At 40.6% G+C, this 19,126-nt stretch overlaps 2 protein-coding genes across 16 annotated transcripts in view; one reads left to right on the top strand and one right to left on the bottom strand.

Moving 5' to 3' along the window:
* Positions 1-19,126, top strand: part of SLC11A2 (solute carrier family 11 member 2) — a 207,973-nt gene that overhangs the window by 124,534 nt on the left and 64,313 nt on the right. The window lies entirely within an intron of this gene.
* The window catches only part of ATF1 (activating transcription factor 1), a 70,553-nt gene continuing 63,452 nt past the window's right edge, over positions 12,026-19,126 (bottom strand). For all 6 annotated transcript variants that reach the window (XM_012441280.3, XM_012441282.3, XM_012441283.3 and 3 more), the window contains 2 exons: positions 18,906-19,065; positions 12,026-13,729 (listed from right to left, as the gene is read on the bottom strand). In XM_012441280.3, coding sequence (XP_012296703.1) covers positions 13,585-13,729; positions 18,906-19,065 — 305 coding nt within the window. In that variant the 3' untranslated portion in view covers positions 12,026-13,584. The remainder of the gene's footprint in view (positions 13,730-18,905; positions 19,066-19,126) is intronic.

Raw genomic sequence — 19,126 nt, 5'->3', positions numbered from 1 at the left:
AGATCTTGTGAGAACTCACAAGATCTTGAGAACATCATGGGGCGAACCGCCCTTATGACTCAGTTACCTCCACCTGGTCTCTCCCTTGACATGTGGGGATAATGGTGATAGTGGGGACCACAATTCAAGATGAGATTTGGGTGGGAACACAAAGACTAACCATACCAAGCTTGATTCTTCTACATGTGCTTTGTCAGTTATCCCAGCACCATTTGCTAAACAGGGTGTCCTTTCCCCACTTTGTTTTGTTTGCTTTGTCCAAGTAGTTGGCTATAAATATCTGGCTTTATTTCTGGGTTTTCTATTCTGTTCCATTGGTCTATTTGCCTATTTTTATACCAGAATCATGCTGTTTTGGTGACTATAGCTTTGAAGTATAGTTTGAAGTCAGGTAATGTGATGCCTCCAGATTTGTTCTTTTTGCTTAGTCTTGCCTTGGCTATGCCAGGTCTTTTCTGGTTCCATATGAATTTCAGGATTTTTTTTTTTTTAGTTCTGTTGACAATAATGATGGTATTTTGGTGGGAATTGCATTGAATTTGTGGATTGCTTTTGGCAGTATGGTCATTTTCACAGTATTGATTCTACCCATCCATGAGCATGAGATGTGTTTCCTTTTGTGTTGTCTATGATTTCTTTTAGCAGTGTTTTGTTCTCTTTGTAGAGATCTTTCACCTCCTTGGTTAGGTATATTACTAAGTATTTTATTTTATTTTTTTGCAGCTGTTGTAAAAGGGGTTGAGTTCTAGATTTGATTCTCAGCTTGGCGGTTGGTATATAGCAGTGCTACTAGTTTGTATACATTGATTTTGTATCCTGAAACTTTACTGATCTCATTTATCAGATCTAGGAGCTTTGCGGATGAGTCTTGGGGGTTTTCTAGGAATCAATGAACAACAGTTTGACTTCCTCTTTACCAATTTGGATGCTCTTTATTTCTGTCTCATGTCTGATTGCTCTGGCTAGGAGGAAATTCTTAATTTTAACATAATTGAATCTAACAGTCTTTTCGTTTTGTACTTTTGTGACTTAAGAAATCCTTCCCTAAGTTGAGGTCATGAAGCTATCCTTACATTATCTTATAAAGGTTTTATAGTTTTTCTCCTTCATGTTTATGTCTTCCATCTACCTGGAATTGATTTTTGTGTATGGTGTGAGGTAGAAATCTAATTTTCTTATTTTCCTATATGAATAGCTAATAGTTCCAACACCATTTAGTTTTTAAACTTTTTTTGTATGGAAAATGTCAAATATATACAAAAATGGAATAATAAACCACATCTACCCATCACCCAGCTTTGACAATTAACATTTCATGGCCAATCTTACTACATTTTATCTCCATCTACTTTCCCCAACTTCCAAATTTGGAAGTAAATTCTAAGAACCAATCTGGGAGCAGTGGCTCATGCCTGTAATCCTACCACTTTGGGAGGCCAAGGTGGGTAGATCACTTGAGGCCAGGAGTTTGAGACCAGCCTGACCAACATGGTGAAACCACATCTCTACTAAAAATAGAAAAATCAGCCAGGTGTGGTGGCCGTGCATGTAGTCCCAGCTACACAGGAGGCTGAGGCAGGAGAATTGCTTGAACCCAGGAGGTGGAGGTTGCAGTGAGCTGAAATCACACCACTGTGCTCTAGCTTAGATGACAGAGTAAGACTCCATCTCAAAAAAAACCAAAAAAACAAAATTTTTTCTTTAGTTCAGTCTGCCCTGTCTAGTTCTAAAATATTTTGTGTTTGATTCTGTAGAGAAGAAATACTTCATTTGTGCTCTAGTTCACTGAAGTAACAGCCTCGTCACTTTAATAGCATCCATAGGTGAGGCTGACGCCAAGCCTCAGGTGCTGTTGCCCAGCTCTTTACCATCATCTCCTGACTGTTTTTGTTTCTTGGTTTCATTTTCAGGCTGGCCCTCTCCACATAATGGGCCAGCGTCAGCTACAAGTCTACATCCTTATAATCCATGGTTCAAAAGGGAGAAAGAGAACATCCTTTTCCAGGGTCCACAAATCAAATCCTATAAAAGGACTCTGGTCTTCCCGGGATCTGCTGCTCTGGCATTGGGCCAGTCCCTGTGGAAAAAGGGATGGGGCCTGTGATCTTGGTGACGCCTGGGCCATACACAGTGATAACTCCTGTCAGAATCACATTGAATGAGTAGTGGGCCTGATCCCCAAGGGAAAGGGGTTTAGAGCAAATAGAAACAACAGATGGGCCGGGTGTGGGGGCTCCGCCTGTAATCCCAACACTTGGGGTGGCCGAGGCAGGCGGATCACTTGAGCCCAGAAGTTCGAGACCAGCCTGAGGAATATACTGAAACCCCATCTCTACAAATACAAAAACATTACCTGGGTGTGGTGGCACATGCCTGAAGTCTCAGCTTCTTGGGAGGCTGAGATAGGAGGAACGCTTGAGGCCAGGGAGGTTGAGGCTGTAGTGGGCCATGTTGCCCGCCACTGCACTCCAGCCTGGGTGACAGAGTGAAACCCTGTCTGAAAGATCTAAATAAATGGAGAGAGGCACAGAGCAAGGTGGCAGAATAAAAGCCTAAACTGTTCATCTCCTGTCCACTGGAGCACCACATTTAACAACTAACTGCACACAGAAAAGCACTGTCACAAGAAATAAAAATCAGGTGAGCAGTCACAGTACCTGGTTTTAATTTCCCATTGCCAAAAACAGGCATTGAGGAGGACAGGAGAGACAGTCTTGAATCTAACACCCCCCTTCCACAGTCCCCTGGCATTCACCTTGCAGAGCACAGAGAGCATCTGTGTGCTTTGGGGAGGGAGAGCGACTCTACACTGAACTCAGTGCTGCCCTGTCAGAGGGGAACCAGTGTCCATGCACAGAGGGGGCATTTGGACCAGCCCTAGCCAGGGGGAGAATTGCCCATCCCAGAGGTCTGAACTTGAGTTTCACAGCAAGCCTCACCACTGCGGGCTGTAGTGCTTTGGGGGCCCAGGTATACTTGAAAGGCAGTCTGGGATACAAGGACTGCAATTCCTGGGCAACCGCTAGTGCTAGGCTGGGCTTAGAGCCAGTGAACTCTAGGGTGGCATGTGACGTCGGGTGACCCCAGCTGGTACAGCTAAGGGAGGGCTAGCACCATCCCTCCCCCAACCCCAGGCAGTATAGCTCATAGCAAGGAAAGTGAGTCCTTCCTTTGCTTAGGAGAGGAGAGTGGACAGTAAAGAGGACTCTGGCATCTTGGATACCAGCTCAGTCACAGGAGGATAGGGCACTGGGCAGAGTCATGAGGCCTCCATTCCAGGCCCCAGCTCCCAGACGACATTTCTAGACACACCCTGGGCCCAAAGGGAACCTGCTGCCTTGAAAAGAAGGATCCAGTCTTGGCAGGATTTATCACCTGCTGACTAAAGGCTTCAAGGGAGACCCAGCGCATTCCCAGCTGTGGTGCCTACGGTGAAAGACTCCTTGTGTTTGAGAAAAGCAGAGGGGAAATTAAAGGGGACTTTTTCTTACACCCTAGGTACCAGCTCAGCCACAGTGGGGTAGAGCAACAAGCAGGCTCTTGGGGGTCCCCAAATCCAGGGCTAGGCTCTTGGATGGCATTTCTGGACCTGTCCTGGGCCAGAGGGGGACCCACTGTCCTGAAGGGTGTCCCAGACCTGGCAGCACTGATCACAAGCTGACTTAAGAGGCCTTGGGCTTGAAGCAAAAGTCAGCGGTGGCCTGGCAGGACCACCTGTGGCCCAGTGATGGTGGTGGCCACAGGGAGAGGCTCTTTTGCCTATGGAAAATGGAAGGAAGAGCGGGAAGGACTTTGTATTGTGGTTTGAGTACCAGCTTAGCCATAGTAGAATAGGACATCAATCCCTGGCTCCCAGACAGCATCTCTGGACACGCCCAGGCTTAAGGGAAGGGCCTTGGGGCAAAGCCCAGTGCTGTGCTGGCATCAGGTCTTGACCCAGCGCAGTCCCAGTGGTGGTGGTCACAGAGGTGGCTGGATCACCACACTCCCAGTTCCAGGTGCCTCAGCACAGGGAGAGACTCCTTGTGTTTGGGAGAAAGTAAGGGAGGAGAACAAGAGACTGCCTGGTAATCCAGAGAATTCTTCCGGATCTTATCCAAGACTCCTAAGGCGGTACCTCTGTGAGTCTACAAAAACCACAGCATTATTGTGCTTGGAGTCCAAGTCCCTTCAAATATCTAGAAAGCCTTCCCAAGAAGGACAGGCACAAAAAAGCCCAGACTGTGAAGTCTACAATAAATACCTAACTCTTCAATGCCCAGATATCAAAGAACATATACAGGCATCAGCACCATCCAGGAACACATGACCTCACCAAATAAACTAAATAAATGAAGAGAGAAATTGTGTTCATGGATTGAAAAACTCAACGTTGTTAAGATACCAGTTCTTCCCAAATTGTACATAGGTTTAAAGCAATCCTAATCAAAATCCCAGTAGGCTTTTTGTGTGTGTGTGTGAATACAGACAAGCTGATTTTAAAATTTATATTAAAAGACAAAGGAATTAGAATAGCCAAGATAATTTTTTAAAAAACAACAAAACTTAAAGAACTTACACTACTGGATTTCAAGACTTTTTATGAAGCTCCAGTAATCAAGACAGTAGGGTTTTGTTGAAAGGATAAACACATACAAATCAGTGGGACATGGTCTCTGTGAAACCAACCATTCCTTTGAAAATTCTTTGTTGAGACTTATTGTCCAATGTGTGGTATGTTTTCATAAACACTCTTGTGTTTGAAAATAACTATCTGAAGTTGTGTAGTGTGTTCTGCCTTGAATTTCATTGATTATAGATGCACAGAGATCACGCTGAAACATCTCTGGAATCAGAATGCATCTTACCACAATGACAATGGCATAGTTTACTTGGCCATGGTTTTTCTTTCTTAGTGGTATTTAAAATAATAGTGTGCCTTACAATAAGTGGTGGCTTACAATTGATAAAATTCAGTATTTCTATTAGGTTAAGTTTGTTCATTGTTCAACTCTGTATCTTTACTGATATTTTCCTGCCTTTTGTATCAATTATCAGAGAACTATATTAAAAATCTACTAAGATCATGTTTTTTTAAAGCATTTCTCGTAATACTTCATTTTGTTTAACATCCAGATTCTGTGTTAGGTGCACTGAAGTTTAGATGTGTCTTATCTTGTAGGTTAACTGAATCTTTCATCATTTTTTTAGTGACTGACTTTTGTCCCAAGTAACTATTTTTGCCTTAGTCTACCTTGTTCAATACAGTTATGCCAGCTTTCTTTTGGCTAGTTTTTGGTATAGCTTTTTCCATGCTTTTATTTAAAGTCCAAGCCTTCAGCCTTGCTGTTTCCTTATATTTTAGATTTACCTCTTATAAGCAACACATCGATTTTATTTCCTAATTCAACCTGTCTTTGCCATTTAACTAAAATGCCCAGTTTGTTTACATTTATGATGATTACTGATCCATATAGATTGATTTCTACCATCTTACTTTGGGCTGTTTGTCCCACGTTTCTTCTCCTTTCTTGTCTTCTTTTGGACTGACTCGTGTTTTACTGCATATAGAATTCTAGGTGCTTCACTGTGCACAATGATAAAGTGAAAAGTAGAGGGCCCTTTTGTTCTCTTGTATTTGTCACCTCCAGAAGCAGAGCTCGAGCTTGTGAAAAACCATGGTTCATATTTATTTGGGATCCTTCACCTAGTACAATGCTCACTACATAGTTAATTCATAGAAATTCCATTTATTTTTTACATATCTTTGACTGCAACTGGAAAGATGTGGCCTTTTCATTTTTCCTTTAAAAAAATTTATTGGTAGGGGCCGGGTGTGGTGGCTCAAGCCTGTAATCCCAGTATTTTGGGAGGACGAGGTAGGCGGATCATGAGGCCAGGGGATCAAGACCATCTTGGCTAACACTGTGAAACCCCACCTGTACTAAAAATACAAAAAAATTAGCCGGGCTTGGTGGCATGCACCTGTGTAGTCCCAGCTCCTTGGGAGGCTGAGGCAGGAGAATTTTTTGAACCCAGGAGGCAGAGGTTGTAGTGAGCTGAGATATCATGCCACTGCATTCCAGCCTGGCTGACAGAGCAAAACTCCATCTCAAAAAATATATATTTTTTTAAATAAATAAATTTATTGGTAGGAAGTCTAAGGCAGCAGTTTTTAAATGTTTTGTTTTAAACTTAGCCTATGTTATTTGCAGGTTTTCTGAATTACGAAAAAGAATTGGCAAGCCTTTTCCCCAGATGTGGAATTAAATTCTAAGAGCTGTCAGTTGGGCAAAAATGCTTTGACGCTCAGTTTTCCAAAATGAATTATTAAACCACCATACCTACATTCCTCACTAAATTTCCTCTGGTCTACTTGATCTTTCACTTATGGAATGGTACAATATTAAGGTACCACTTATAAACTTCTAAAAAATACTACAATTCGCCAGGGGCGGTGGCGCATGCCTGTAATCCCACCTACTTGGGAGGCTGAGGTGGGGGGATCGCTTGAGCCCAGGAGTTCTGGACAATAGTGCGCTATGCCAACTGGGTGTCTGCACTAAGTTCGGCATCAATATGGTGACCTCCCGGGAGCGGGGGACCATCAGTTTGCCTAAGGAGGGGTGAACTGGCCCAGGTCGGAAAAGGAGCAGGTCAAAACTCCTGTGCTGATCAGTAGTGGGATCACGCCTGTGAAGAGCCACTGCATCTCACTCCAGCCTGGGCAACATAGCCAGACCTTGTCTCTAAAAAAAACTACAATCCAGCATGCATTACTTATGGATCCATGTAAATATGAAAACATGGACTGGGCTGGGTGTGGTGGCTCATGCCTCTAATCCCAGCACTTTGGGAATCCAGTGTAGGCGGATTGCTTGAGCTCATTAGTTCAAGGCCAGCCTGGCAACGTGGCTAGACTCTGTCTCAAAAACAACAAAAAATGAAAAAGTTATTTTGTTGTTAGAGCTGTGTAAATCAGTGTAAAATTTCTGTGATTTTAAAGTGGAGGGCTGCCATCTAGTGGTCACACTTAAATACAACCTTTAAACTCTCATAATAATAATTTATGACAATGAAATAAAGCTTTTCAGACTCTTTCACACAACATGTAAAGAAAGAAGGTATACTCTGATAGTTAACAACTTTGGAGTTTATGAGACCTAGGTATGAACCCTAGTTTTCTTATTTACCGTGTAACCTTAGGCAACGTTATGCTGCATCCCGCACTGCAGAGGGGTTTAATGACCTAAGAGGGAAAGGTGGGAGATAAGGAAAGACACAGACACAGACAGAGAGATATAAAAAGCTGGGCCAGGCGGTCTGAGAGGTAAGGATGTCAGTCTCTTTGGCCTTGACCCGTCTCAGTGTACTTTTATATGTTCACAAAGCACATAGCAGAGGGAGGATACAGTTACTTAGAACAACCTGTAGTTATTATTCTCATACTTCAGTTAACATACTTCAGCTAAAAACTACCTTGTTTGAGCAAGGTCAGTGAAAGCTGGTTATCTCTTTCTAGGCCCATTTGTTCTCTCCGAGACATACACATCCTCCTATTATGGTTTCACTTCCCTAAAGCTCACCCAAAGTTCACAGCAGCCTTGCTCCTGCCCCCACAGAGGGAGTGGGCTACTCTGGCTCCCTACACATTTCAAACCTGTCTGTACCTTAGTGAGTTTGAACTCAGACCTTCATTGATTTAACACAGACAGTTCCCAACTCACAATGGTTCAACTTACAATTTTTTGACTTCATGATGGTATAAAAACGATACTCATTCATTAGAAACCATGCTTCAAATATTGATCTTTTCCTGGGCTAGTGACATTCACTCTAATATTCTGGCAATGCTGGGCGTGGAAGCCCGCCACAGCTCCCAGCAGCCATGTGATCATGAGGGTTAACGACTGTTACTCTGTGGTGTACTGTGTTGCCAGATGATTTACCTGCAGGTTAATCTAAGCATTCAGGCTAAGCTATGATGTTTGCTAGGTTAGGTGTACTAAATGGATTTTCAACTTAAATACTTTCAACTTACCATGGGTTTATGGGGATATAACCCCATCATTAATATAGAGGAGGCTGGGCATGGTGGCTCCCACCTGTAATTCCAGCACTTTGGGAGGCCAAGGAGGGTGGATCACCTGAGGTCAGGAGTTCAAAAACAGCCAGACTAACAAGGTGAAACCCCGTCTCTATCAAAAATACAAAAATTAGCTGGGTGTGGTGGCACGTGCCTGTAATCCCAGCTACTCTGGAGGCTGAGGCAGGAGAATCGCTTGAACCCGGGAGGCGGAGGTTGCGGTGAGCTGAGATCATGCCATTGCACTCCAGCCTGGGCAATAAAAGTGAAACTCCATTTCAAAAAAAAAAGTAGAGGAGCATCTGCATTATGAAGCACTCCAGTGAACTAGACTAGACTGTGGGGATAGTTTCCCAGACTATGGGAGATAGGAGAGCACAAAATTAGACAGTCTCCTCCTAGAGTTTAATAAAGGGTATGTGTTGGGGGCACTGGGGAGGGACTACTATGAATATTTTAGAGGCAGTTAGAAATTGGGTTTAAATCTTAGATCCCTTATTAATCCTCATATAACCTTAGGCAAATACCAGTCTCAAGGATGACATTAAGACCTAAGTTCAACAAGATCTGTAACACTGCTTTGTTCATCACCCTTTTCCTAGTAATACTTGGCATATAAAAGAACTTCAATAAATATGTGCTGAATGAATGAATGACATTACCTTAGCATTACCTGAACACATTTCCTGGTGCATAATAAGCACTCAATAAAGTCTAGATATTAAGGAAATTAGATGACTATGTATATTATGTACATAGGGAACCTTGGACTTGAAACAATTTGATTTAGATTGATACATAATTTATCAGTTAAAAATTGTTATAGTGTCTATAACTAAAGGGAGCAAACTGATGCATGTAACCCTATCAGTACTGAGGGAAGGCCAGGCGTGGTGGCTCACACCTGTAATCCTAGCCGAGGATCTTCCGTAATCCCACGCCTGTAATCGGAGGCCGAGATGGGTGGATCACTTGAGGTCAGAAGTTCAAGACCAGCCTGGCCAACATGGAGAAACCCAGTCTCTACTAAAAATACAAAAATCAGCCAGGCATGGTTGTGCACGTCTGTAATCCCAGCTACTTGGGAGACTGAGGCAGAAGAATCGCTTGAACCTAGGAGGCAGAGGTTGCAGTGAGCCAAGATCATGCCACTGTACTCCAGCCTGGGTGACAGAGTGAGACTCTGGTCTCAAAAAATATATATATATTGAGGAAAAGGATCTCAACTATGCAATGGCAGAAAGATATGGTCTCTAATGCCTACATATGTCTGCTACAAAGAAACTTACTCCAATAAAGGAAGACAATTATCAGAATCTATCTCTCAAAAGTAGAAGGGGGTGGCCAGATCATTTGAGGCCAGGAATTTAAGACTAGCTTGGCCAACATGGAGAAACCTCATCTCTACTAAAAACTACAAAAATTAGCTGGGTTCAGTGGTGCACACCTGTAACCCCAGCTACTCAGCAATCACTTAAGCCTGGGAGGTAGAGGTTGTAGTGAGCCAAGATTATGCCACTGCATTCCAGTCTGGGCAACAGAGAGACTCTGCCTCCAAAAAAAAAAAAAAAAAAAAAAAAAAAGTGGGAGGAGGGGGCATTAAATAGCCTTAAATCTCCTTCAAATGAATATCCCTCAAAAATTCCTGCCAAACTCTCCCTAGAATAGCCTTCTGAATTCTACTACCTTGAGGTATGTGTTCCTTCACTTTGTTTTATAGTAAAACAAACAGTATTTATTAAAAACAGGCCAGGTGAGGTGACTCACACCTGTAATCCCAGCACTTTGGGATGCTGAGGTAGGCAGACCCCTTGAGGTCAGGAGTTTGAGATCAACCTGGCCAATATGGTGAAACCCTGTCTCTACTAAAAATACAACAAGTAGCTGGGCATGGTGAAGCATACCTGTAATCCCAACTACTTGGGAGGCTGAGGCAGAATTGCTTGAACCCAGGAAGCAGAGGTTGCAGTGACCCAAGATTGTGCCATTGCACTCCAGCCTGGGCGACAGAGCGAGACTGTCTCAAAACAGTAACAACAAAACACCCTACTTTGTACAACAGAGTAAATCATGTAATGATTATTATATGATTAGGTTCTGATGTACTTTGTAAAGCTATGACATTTTTTTGTTTTACTATAACCTGTGATTTTTCCTTTAAATTAGCTGTCAAGCCCTTAGTCAAATTTCACTCACTCTATCAATTTTACAGCATCCTTTCTGGGAATCTGAACTGCCATCATGACAACTGATTATATGATTCCAAGCCATAATATACTTTTTTTTTTTGAGACATGGTCCTGCTGTCACCTAGACTGGTGTGTAGTTGTGCAGTCACAGCTCATGGTAGCCTCGACCTCCTGGGCTTAAGCTATCCTCCTACCTCAGCTTCCTGAGTAGCTGGGACTACAGGTTCATGCCACACTGCCCAGCTAATTTTTGCATTTTTTGTAGAGGCAGGGTTTCACCATGTTGCCCAGGCTGGTCTCGAACTTCTGGCCCCAAGCAATCCCAATGCCTCAGCCTTCCAAAGTGCTAGGACTACAGGTGTGAGCCACCTGCCTGGCCTAATACACATTTTTATATCCCTCCTGTGCCCCCATATTTTAACTGGAGAAGAATGCAGATTTAACCTAGTAATTGCAATACAATAATTGCTGAATGAAGCCCGGTGCAGTGGCTCCTGCCTGTAATCCCAGCACTTTGGGAGGCTGAGGTGGTGGATCACCTGAGGTCAGGAGTTCAAGACTAGCCTGGCCAACATAGTAAAACCCCATCTCTACTAAAAATACAAAAAAATTAGCCAGGCGTGGTGGCAAGCACCTGTAATCCCAGCTACTAGGGAAGCTGAGGCAGGAGAATTGCTTGAACTCGGGAGGTGGAGGTTGCAGTAAGCCAAGATCACACCACTGCACTTTCAGCCTGGGCAACAAAAGTGAAACTCCCGTCTCAAAAAAAAGGGGGGCGGGCAGGCACAGTGCCTCACATCTGTATCCCAGCACTTTGGGGGGCCGAGGTGGGCGGATCATGAGGTTAGGAGTTTGAGACCAGCCTAGCTAACATGGTGAAACCCATCTCTACTAAAAATACAAAAATTAGCTGGTCGTGGTGGTTCGTGCCTGTAATCCCAGCTACGTGAGAGGCTGAGGCAGGAGAATCGTTTGAGCCCAGGAGGCAGAGGTTGCAGTGAGCCGAGATTGCACCATTGCACTCCAGCCTGGGTGACAGAGTGGGACTCCATCTCAAAAAATAATAATAATTGCTGAATGAATAAACAAATATAGTAAGAATTTCAAAGAGCTAAAAAATGCCCATTCTTCCTGCTCTGTTCAATATTAAAGAAATATCTTATATGCCCTAGATGTATTTGTGGACAATAATCTATTTCCATCAATGTAACATACAAATGAGTAAATCTTTTTACTCATAAGTAAATACTTATGTAAAATAGTAAGTTGAACTAAGGAAATAATTTGACTGATCTTTTGCATTTTTGAAGTCTAATTTCATGTTTGGACTATAATAATCTTAAAATGTGATAATCCCCACAGTGGATTCCAATTAGAAAAACATCCAGGAAAATAATTTGTTATGCATTTATGGAACCATTAATGATTTGCCCTAGCCTGTTTCATACAGCTAGAGTAAGTAACTGGGTCTAGTGAGCAACACCCCAGAAGTCTGAAGGAAGAGGAGTTTGTAAGTATTTGCAGATGTCCCGCTGTTACGGCACTAAGAGCTCGGCTATCTCTGTTGTAGTCAAGCATGGTGTTTACCCAATAATATATTAACTGTTGAAACACTCTTGACAACCCAGTGACCTCACATCTCCTCATATTCTTAGGTCTAATGAGCCACCAGTTTGAGATTCTGGCTTTACATAAGGTCGTAAGTGATAAAGTAATCCCCCTGGTGATTAAACTTTTTTTCTTTTCATAAAGTGCTGCCAAGTCAACAGAGTCCCATTTTAAAAGACCCTTTTAATGAGAAATTTCATCAGGAGGGTCAAACACAAATGTATCAGTTAAGTGAAGATTTCTACATAGCATTAGGATAATTAACAGCATGGCTGCCAGCAAGATTATCATTCATATACCAAGCATTATATTTTACATTCAGCAGACTATCAAATGTTCTTTAATTTCACAGATGACAATATGATACATACTGTGTAAGAAGCACACAATAGTTTTGCAGTACAACTTCAAACTGTATACAAATCGGAATACAGATGTTAAACACTGGTGTACCAACAATATTTTTGAATTTTAGATAAACTGCATACAAAATTTACAGTGCAAATCTTAGCTAATCTGAAAACTTCCCATAATATAAAAATGATACTTTGAGATGCAAATTTTACTAAACTATATAAACATTTAAAATAATCATTAAAAACAACATTAGAATTTATAAAGATTAGCTATAAAAATATATTGGCAGTCATTTTTCTTATAAAGGTACCATTCACTACATTACAAAATAGTCTCTAACATAAAACTGCCCTAATAACCATACTATTATAGAATCTGATAAACCCTACATTAAATTGATTATAAAATTGTCTTGGAAAAACTTTGGTATGCATCTTTAGAAGGTTTTTAAAAAATAATATTTTAAGGGCCTGTAAACATTCCATTCTATTAAAGCACAGCAGAATAAGTAATGGCTATTCAACTGCATACAGAATATAGAATCAAAAAAACAATTTATTATATATTTGTAGAAAATCACCATTACCAGAGTGAGCAAAAAGACCAACTACTTAAAAGTATCACTTTTAAACAGTTCTCTTTCCATTCTGATAAAAAAAAGTTATAAAATCACCACACTCCATTCATGTACCTTAGATGCCTTTTAGGATAAAACCTCAAAAATAATTAACTCAGTCTCAAAAATCCATTCAAGTCCAATAAACAAATTTCAAAAAACCCACTTAAAAGACCTGACATGAGAACAAGTATACATAATCAGAACACATATTTTATATATTTAGTAATGTACTAAGTTTTCTCTTATTTTTGTAAATTAGTATTGGCAGAAATAAAATACACAAGCATGCACGTGTGCGTGCGCGCGCGCACACACACACACACACACACACACACATATATATATATATATATATAAAACTAAAAAAGGTAAATTTCAGCAAACAGAAATGCAAACCTATAGGGTAAATTAATTTATTTTTAAAAATTTAGTTTATCAAATTTCATCTTCTCTGCCATTTTGGATTGGCAACTATTGGTTACTTAGAAAATTTAGACTGCTGAAAGTTCATTTCTTGCTTCTTGAATATGTTTAATTTCTACAAAGTTTCCAGTTGTGCCCATAGCTTCCTTGAGGTCATTTTCCACTTTCTCCTCTGTTACTAGATATCGTGCATAAGATAGTTATCCTTGAGTTGGAAAAGCCTAAATAAAAAGCTTCATTTTTGACCTTTAATTTATAAAACTCCACTAAGAAATCCATTTAATTTTTATGGAAGTCCACAAAAATATTTTCTTTCTTAAGAATCAAACACTTTTATTGGAATAAAGATCCTTCAAAGTTTTTAACTCTTCTATTAGAGTTTTATTTTGATTTTCCAGGACTGCAACTCGGTTTTCCAGGCATTTCACATATTCTTTCTTCTTTCTGCGACATTCTCGAGCAGCTTCTCTAAATATGAGCATTTAAAAAACAATGTTAGAAAAAACTTCACCTTCTTTAAATGGTAAATGTTCTTCAGTAATTCTCCCTGGTCACTTCCTTCATCATTTAAAAACTTAAAAAGTATCATCTACACATAGCGAATATATAGATCTTAAGTGTAGAATTCAGTCAGTTTTGGCAATTGTGTACCCCTGTATAACCCAAACCTCTGTCAAGATAACAGAACGTAGTTCCAGGCAGAAAACTCCCTGCTGCCCCTTCCTGGTCAGTCCCCTTCCAAGCAACTATTGTTTTGATTTTTATCACCAGAGATTAGTTTTTTCCTATTCTAGAACCTCATGTAAGTGTCACACACTATGTACTCTTGTGTCCCTTCACTCAGCACATCACTGAGGTTCATCCACGTTGCTGCATGGTGGTTTGTTCCTTTACGTTGCTGGGCATATTCCACTGTACGAATGTAACCACCATTTGTTTATCCAGTCTCTTGGGCTGTTTCTAGGGTTAGCTGCATAGGCACTTTTTTATGTAGACAGGCTTCATTTCTCTTGAATAAATACCAAAGAGTGAAATTATAGGTCCTCTGGTTAACTTGTGACACATAATTTCTGTTATTTATGTTCAAATTACAAACAATGCTTGAGCAAATATTTCTGTGCATGTCGTAGAACATTTCTGTGAAGTCACATGTAAGTTATATATACATATAGAAATAGGAAGTATTAGCTGAGTGTGGTGGCTCATGACTATAATCTCAGCACTTTGAGACGGTGAGGCGGGCGGATCACCTGAGGTCAGGAGTTTGAGACCAGCCTGGCCAACATGGTGAAACCCTATCTCCACTAAAAATACAAAAATAAAAATCAAAAAAAGGGAAAAAAAAGATCCAAGAGTCAAAAAAAAAAAAAAAAAAAATCTCCCAGAGTCAAACCAGAAAGAATAAATTAGCCCTGGTGGCACGTATCTGTAATCCCAGCTACTCTGGAGGCTGAAGCAGGAGAATCACTTGAACCCACGAGGCAGAGGTTGCAATGAGCCGAGACTGCACCACTGTACTCCAGCCTGGCGACAGAGCAAGACTCTGTCTCAAAAAAAAAAAAAAAGAAAAAGAAAAGAAAACACAGTATTAAGATTTTTATGCTATATATGCAGATATTATTTGCAACTTGCTTTGTTAGTACAAATCTATACTTTTAAAAGCACTGTGCAAAATCTGTAATATGAATATAACACAGTTTAACTGTCCCCTCACAAAAAGACTTTTACTTATTTATTTTACATTTAAGCTCTGTTGGAGTTAACAAACAGGTTTTTAAGCGGCTTCCAGTAAACATTCCTTTTCTTTTTTCTTCTTTTGTTTTGAGACAGGGTCTTACTCTGTCACCCAGGCTGAGTGCAGTGACTACAGGCACATACCACCACACCAGCTAATTTTATTTTATTTTTGTAGAGATGAGGTCTCATTCTGTTGCCTATGCTAGTCTCACTCCTGGTCACGGTGTTGGGATTACGGGAGTAAGCCACCTGCTCAGCCTCCATTCTTTACATGCCCCTTGTCACATGTATTTCTTGCAGGATCACAAGCTATATTCACTTAAAGTCCAGAGACAGTGCCAATTTATATCCATTGAAGTACAGAGAAATAAGGGTGAAAAAATGAAAAAAAAAAAAAAAATCCCAGAGCTGGGGGGAAAAAGATTTACCAAATTGTCCTCCAGAGTATTTGTGTCATTTACATTCCCATGGGCAGTACATGAGAGTACCTGTTATGTTATGAACATTTTAAAATTGCTGGTCTAGTGGCTGACAAAAAGTGAAATCTCACTGCTTTACCATTTCCCTGATTATGCACAAAGTTTGGTATCATTTCATGTTTACAAGGCCATCTTTCACAGACCTGCTTCCTTCTGTTAAGTCTCTTATTTACAGAAATCAATCTTTATATATCTATACATCTTGTAATTCTTTCTCTTCATATAAAAGTTGCAAATATTTTTCCCAGTTAAGAGACTTATTTTTAAGTCTGTTTACGGTATCTTTTGTTACATACAAGTAGAAATGTTGGGGCAAGTAGATACCATAAAACTCTGTATTTCCCTCAGTAATATATGTGAGGTACCCGTTTCCTTATATGCCCAAAGACAGTCAGTATTACCACTTTGTAATTTTTGCCATGTGACATCTCACTGCTTATTTAAAAATTTTTTTTTCCTTTGAGACAAAGCTTCGCTCTTGTTGCCCAGGCTGGAGTGCAACGGTGTGATCTCAGCTCACCACAACCTCCACCTCCCAGGTTCAAGCAATTCTGCCTCAGCCTCTCGAGTAGCTTGGATTACAGGCATGCACCACCAAAGCCTGGCTAATTTTGTATTTTTAGTAGACGGGGTTTCTCCATGTTGGCCAGGCTGCTGGTCTCAAACTCCTGACCTCAGCTGATCAGCCCACCTCTGCCTCCCAAAGGGCTGGGATTACAGGTGTGAGCCACCATGCCCAGCCTTCATTGCTTATTGTTATAGTTGTAGTATATATGTATATGACCCTAAAACTACATATCATTTAGTTTATTTTCTAAAATTATATAATTCTTTGTGTATTGTTGCAACTTTTTTTCACTCAACTTAATTTTTCTAAGATTTACTCACGTTGAAATGATTATTCAATCATTACAAATAAACATTCCATTGTATAAATACAGTCACAATTTATGTACCTATTCTTTTTCCCCCATTTTTATGTTTAGGCTCAACATGTACCTATTCTGTTATCAATGAATCTTAAGGTTGTTTCTTGATTTTTTGCTGTTATAAAAATTCTTATACATACTTCCTGCAAGTTTCTCTCAGTCACATAGTCTAAAACAGCTGGGTCACAGAGTACATCCATGTCAACTGTACAAGATAAGGCCTAATTAATTTCCAAAGTGGCTGCACCAATTTACGCTCCTATAGCAGTATCTATGAATTCCTGACCATTGCTCCAAATCCTTGCCAACTCTTGGTTGGACTTTAAAATTTTTGCCAATCGGGTGGGTGTAAAGGGTATGTAAGTGTGTAGCATTAATGTGCATTTCTTTGATTACTAGTAAGATTGAGTAGTCTTTTACAGTGTTTTGTGGGGTTTAGTGTTTGTTTTTTTTTTTTTTTTGAGACAGAGTCTTACTGTTGCCTGGGCTGGAGTACAGTGGCATGATCTTGGCTCACTGCAACCTCTGACTCCTGGGTTCAAGTGATTCTCTTGCCTCCACCACATCTGGCTAATTTTTTCTATTTTTTGTAAAGATGGGGTCTCCCTATGTTGCCCAGGCTGGTCTCAAACTCCTGGGCTCAAGTGATCCAGCCCACCAGGCCTGTATGTTTTTTTCCTAGTAAATTTTTTTCTGCATATTTATGGGCTACATGACAAAAATGTGTAGTGATCAAGTCAGAGTATTCAGGGTGTCCATCACCTGAGCATAATAGGTTTTTGTTAAGTATGGTCATCCTACTCTGCTATGAAACACTGAATTTGTTCCTTTTAACTTACTATATATAGGTTTACATCCTTTAACCTTTTCATCTTCCTCCTTGCCCCTCACCCTTCCCAGTCTGTTATCTATTTTTCCATTCTCTCTTTTTTCTTGAGATAGGGTTTTGCTCTGTTGCCCAAGCTAAATATCATGTTGCCTCAACCAGCTGGGCTCAAGCAATCCTCCCACCTCAGCCTCCCAAGTAGCTGAGATTTCAGGCACGCACCACCATACCTGGCTAATTTTTTATTTTTTGTAGCAATGGGTATGTTGCTCAGGCTGCTGCTGAACTCCTCGCCTCAAGCGATCCTCCCGCCTTGGCCTCCCAAAGTGCTGTAATTACAGGTATGAGCCACTGTGCCCAGCCCTATTTTTCCACTCTGTACCTCCATGTGTTCAAATATTTTAGCTCCCACATATAAGTGAGAACATGATATTTTTCTTTTTGTGCCTGGCTTATTTCACTTAAGATAATGACCCTCAGTTCCAACCATGTTGCTGCAAACAACATGATTTTTCTTCCCATTTATCCACTGATGGACACATCGGGTGATTCTTTCTATTAGTTATTGTGCATGAATAGTGCTGCAATAAACTTATGAGTACAGGTAACCCTTTCATATATTGATTTCTTTTCCTTTGGGTGGATTTCTATTTTTAGTTTTTTAAGAAATCTCTATACTGGTTTTCATAGTGGTTGTACTAGCTAATTTAAATTTTATTTTTAGGCTGGGCACATGGCTCACACCTATAATCCCAGCATTTTGGAAGGCTGAGGGAGGTGGATGGATCACTTGAGCCCAGGTTTGATAACAGCCTAAGTAACATGGCAAAACTCCATCTCTACAAAAAAAAAAAAAAATACAAAAATTAGCTGGGTGTGGTGGTGTGCAATTGTAGTCTCAGCTACTTTGGAGGCTAAGCTGGATCACCTGAGCCCAGGAGGCAGAGGTTGCAGTAAGCCAATGTTGTGCCACTGCACGCCAGTGTGGGGTGACAGAGTGAGACCTTGTCTCAAAAAAACACACAAAAACCAAATTTAACTTTTCTACTTTTTGAATTTTTTTGTTAACAACTAAGACATCAACATACACATTAGCCTAGGCTAATTAGCCTAGGGTCAGGATCATCAATCTCACTGTCTTCCACCTCTACACCTTATCCCACTGGAAGGTCTTCAGGTGCTATAACACACAGGGAGCTGTCATTCTCTCTTTCTTTGTGAGATAGGGTCTTGCTCTGTTGCCCAATGATAATAAGGCCGCCTTCTGGAATACCTCCTGTAGGGGCTGCCTTGAGGCTGTTTTACAGTTAACTTTTTTTTAATAAGTAGGAGGCATACACTTTAATGATAAAAAGCATAGTAAATTTATAAACCAGTAACATAGTTATTTATTATCAGTATCAAGTATTATGTTCTACACATAACTGCATGTGTTACACTTTTATATGACTAGCAGCACAATAGGTTTATTTACACAGCACTGCCACAAATATCTATGACATTACCACAGGACTTTTTCAGCTCCATTATAATTTTATGGGATCACTGTCATTCCCATTTACTTAAACATTGTTATGCAGCTCATGACTGCATACAATTCCAGTTAACATCTGGTTATGTTTTGAGATTTGTAAAAACATTACCCACTCTGGCAGTGTGATTTTACGACCTACCTGTTTTTCATTAACCTTATTTCTCTTTTCAATTGGGGATCATCTGTCTTGGTTGTCTGAGAAGTAAGAGACACAGGAGACGTCATCACCACAGTTTGTGGCAGAGAAGTAGCTGAAGGTGTAGTTCGGATCTGGTATGTCTGCATATCTCCTGATGCAGCTAGATGGTAAAAAAAAGTGAATGAGTTAGTTGGTAAGTGTCTCTTGAGTGTTAGGACACC

The sequence above is a fragment of the Aotus nancymaae genome, unplaced genomic scaffold (genome assembly GCF_030222135.1).
Source record: "Aotus nancymaae isolate 86718 unplaced genomic scaffold, 86718_ANA_hifiasm-v0.15.2.pri h1tg000016l, whole genome shotgun sequence".
In the NCBI taxonomy this organism is placed as follows: Eukaryota; Metazoa; Chordata; class Mammalia; order Primates; family Aotidae; genus Aotus; species Aotus nancymaae.
Note: the sequence above shows the minus strand (reverse complement) of the source record. Positions and strands in the feature narration are given on the sequence as shown.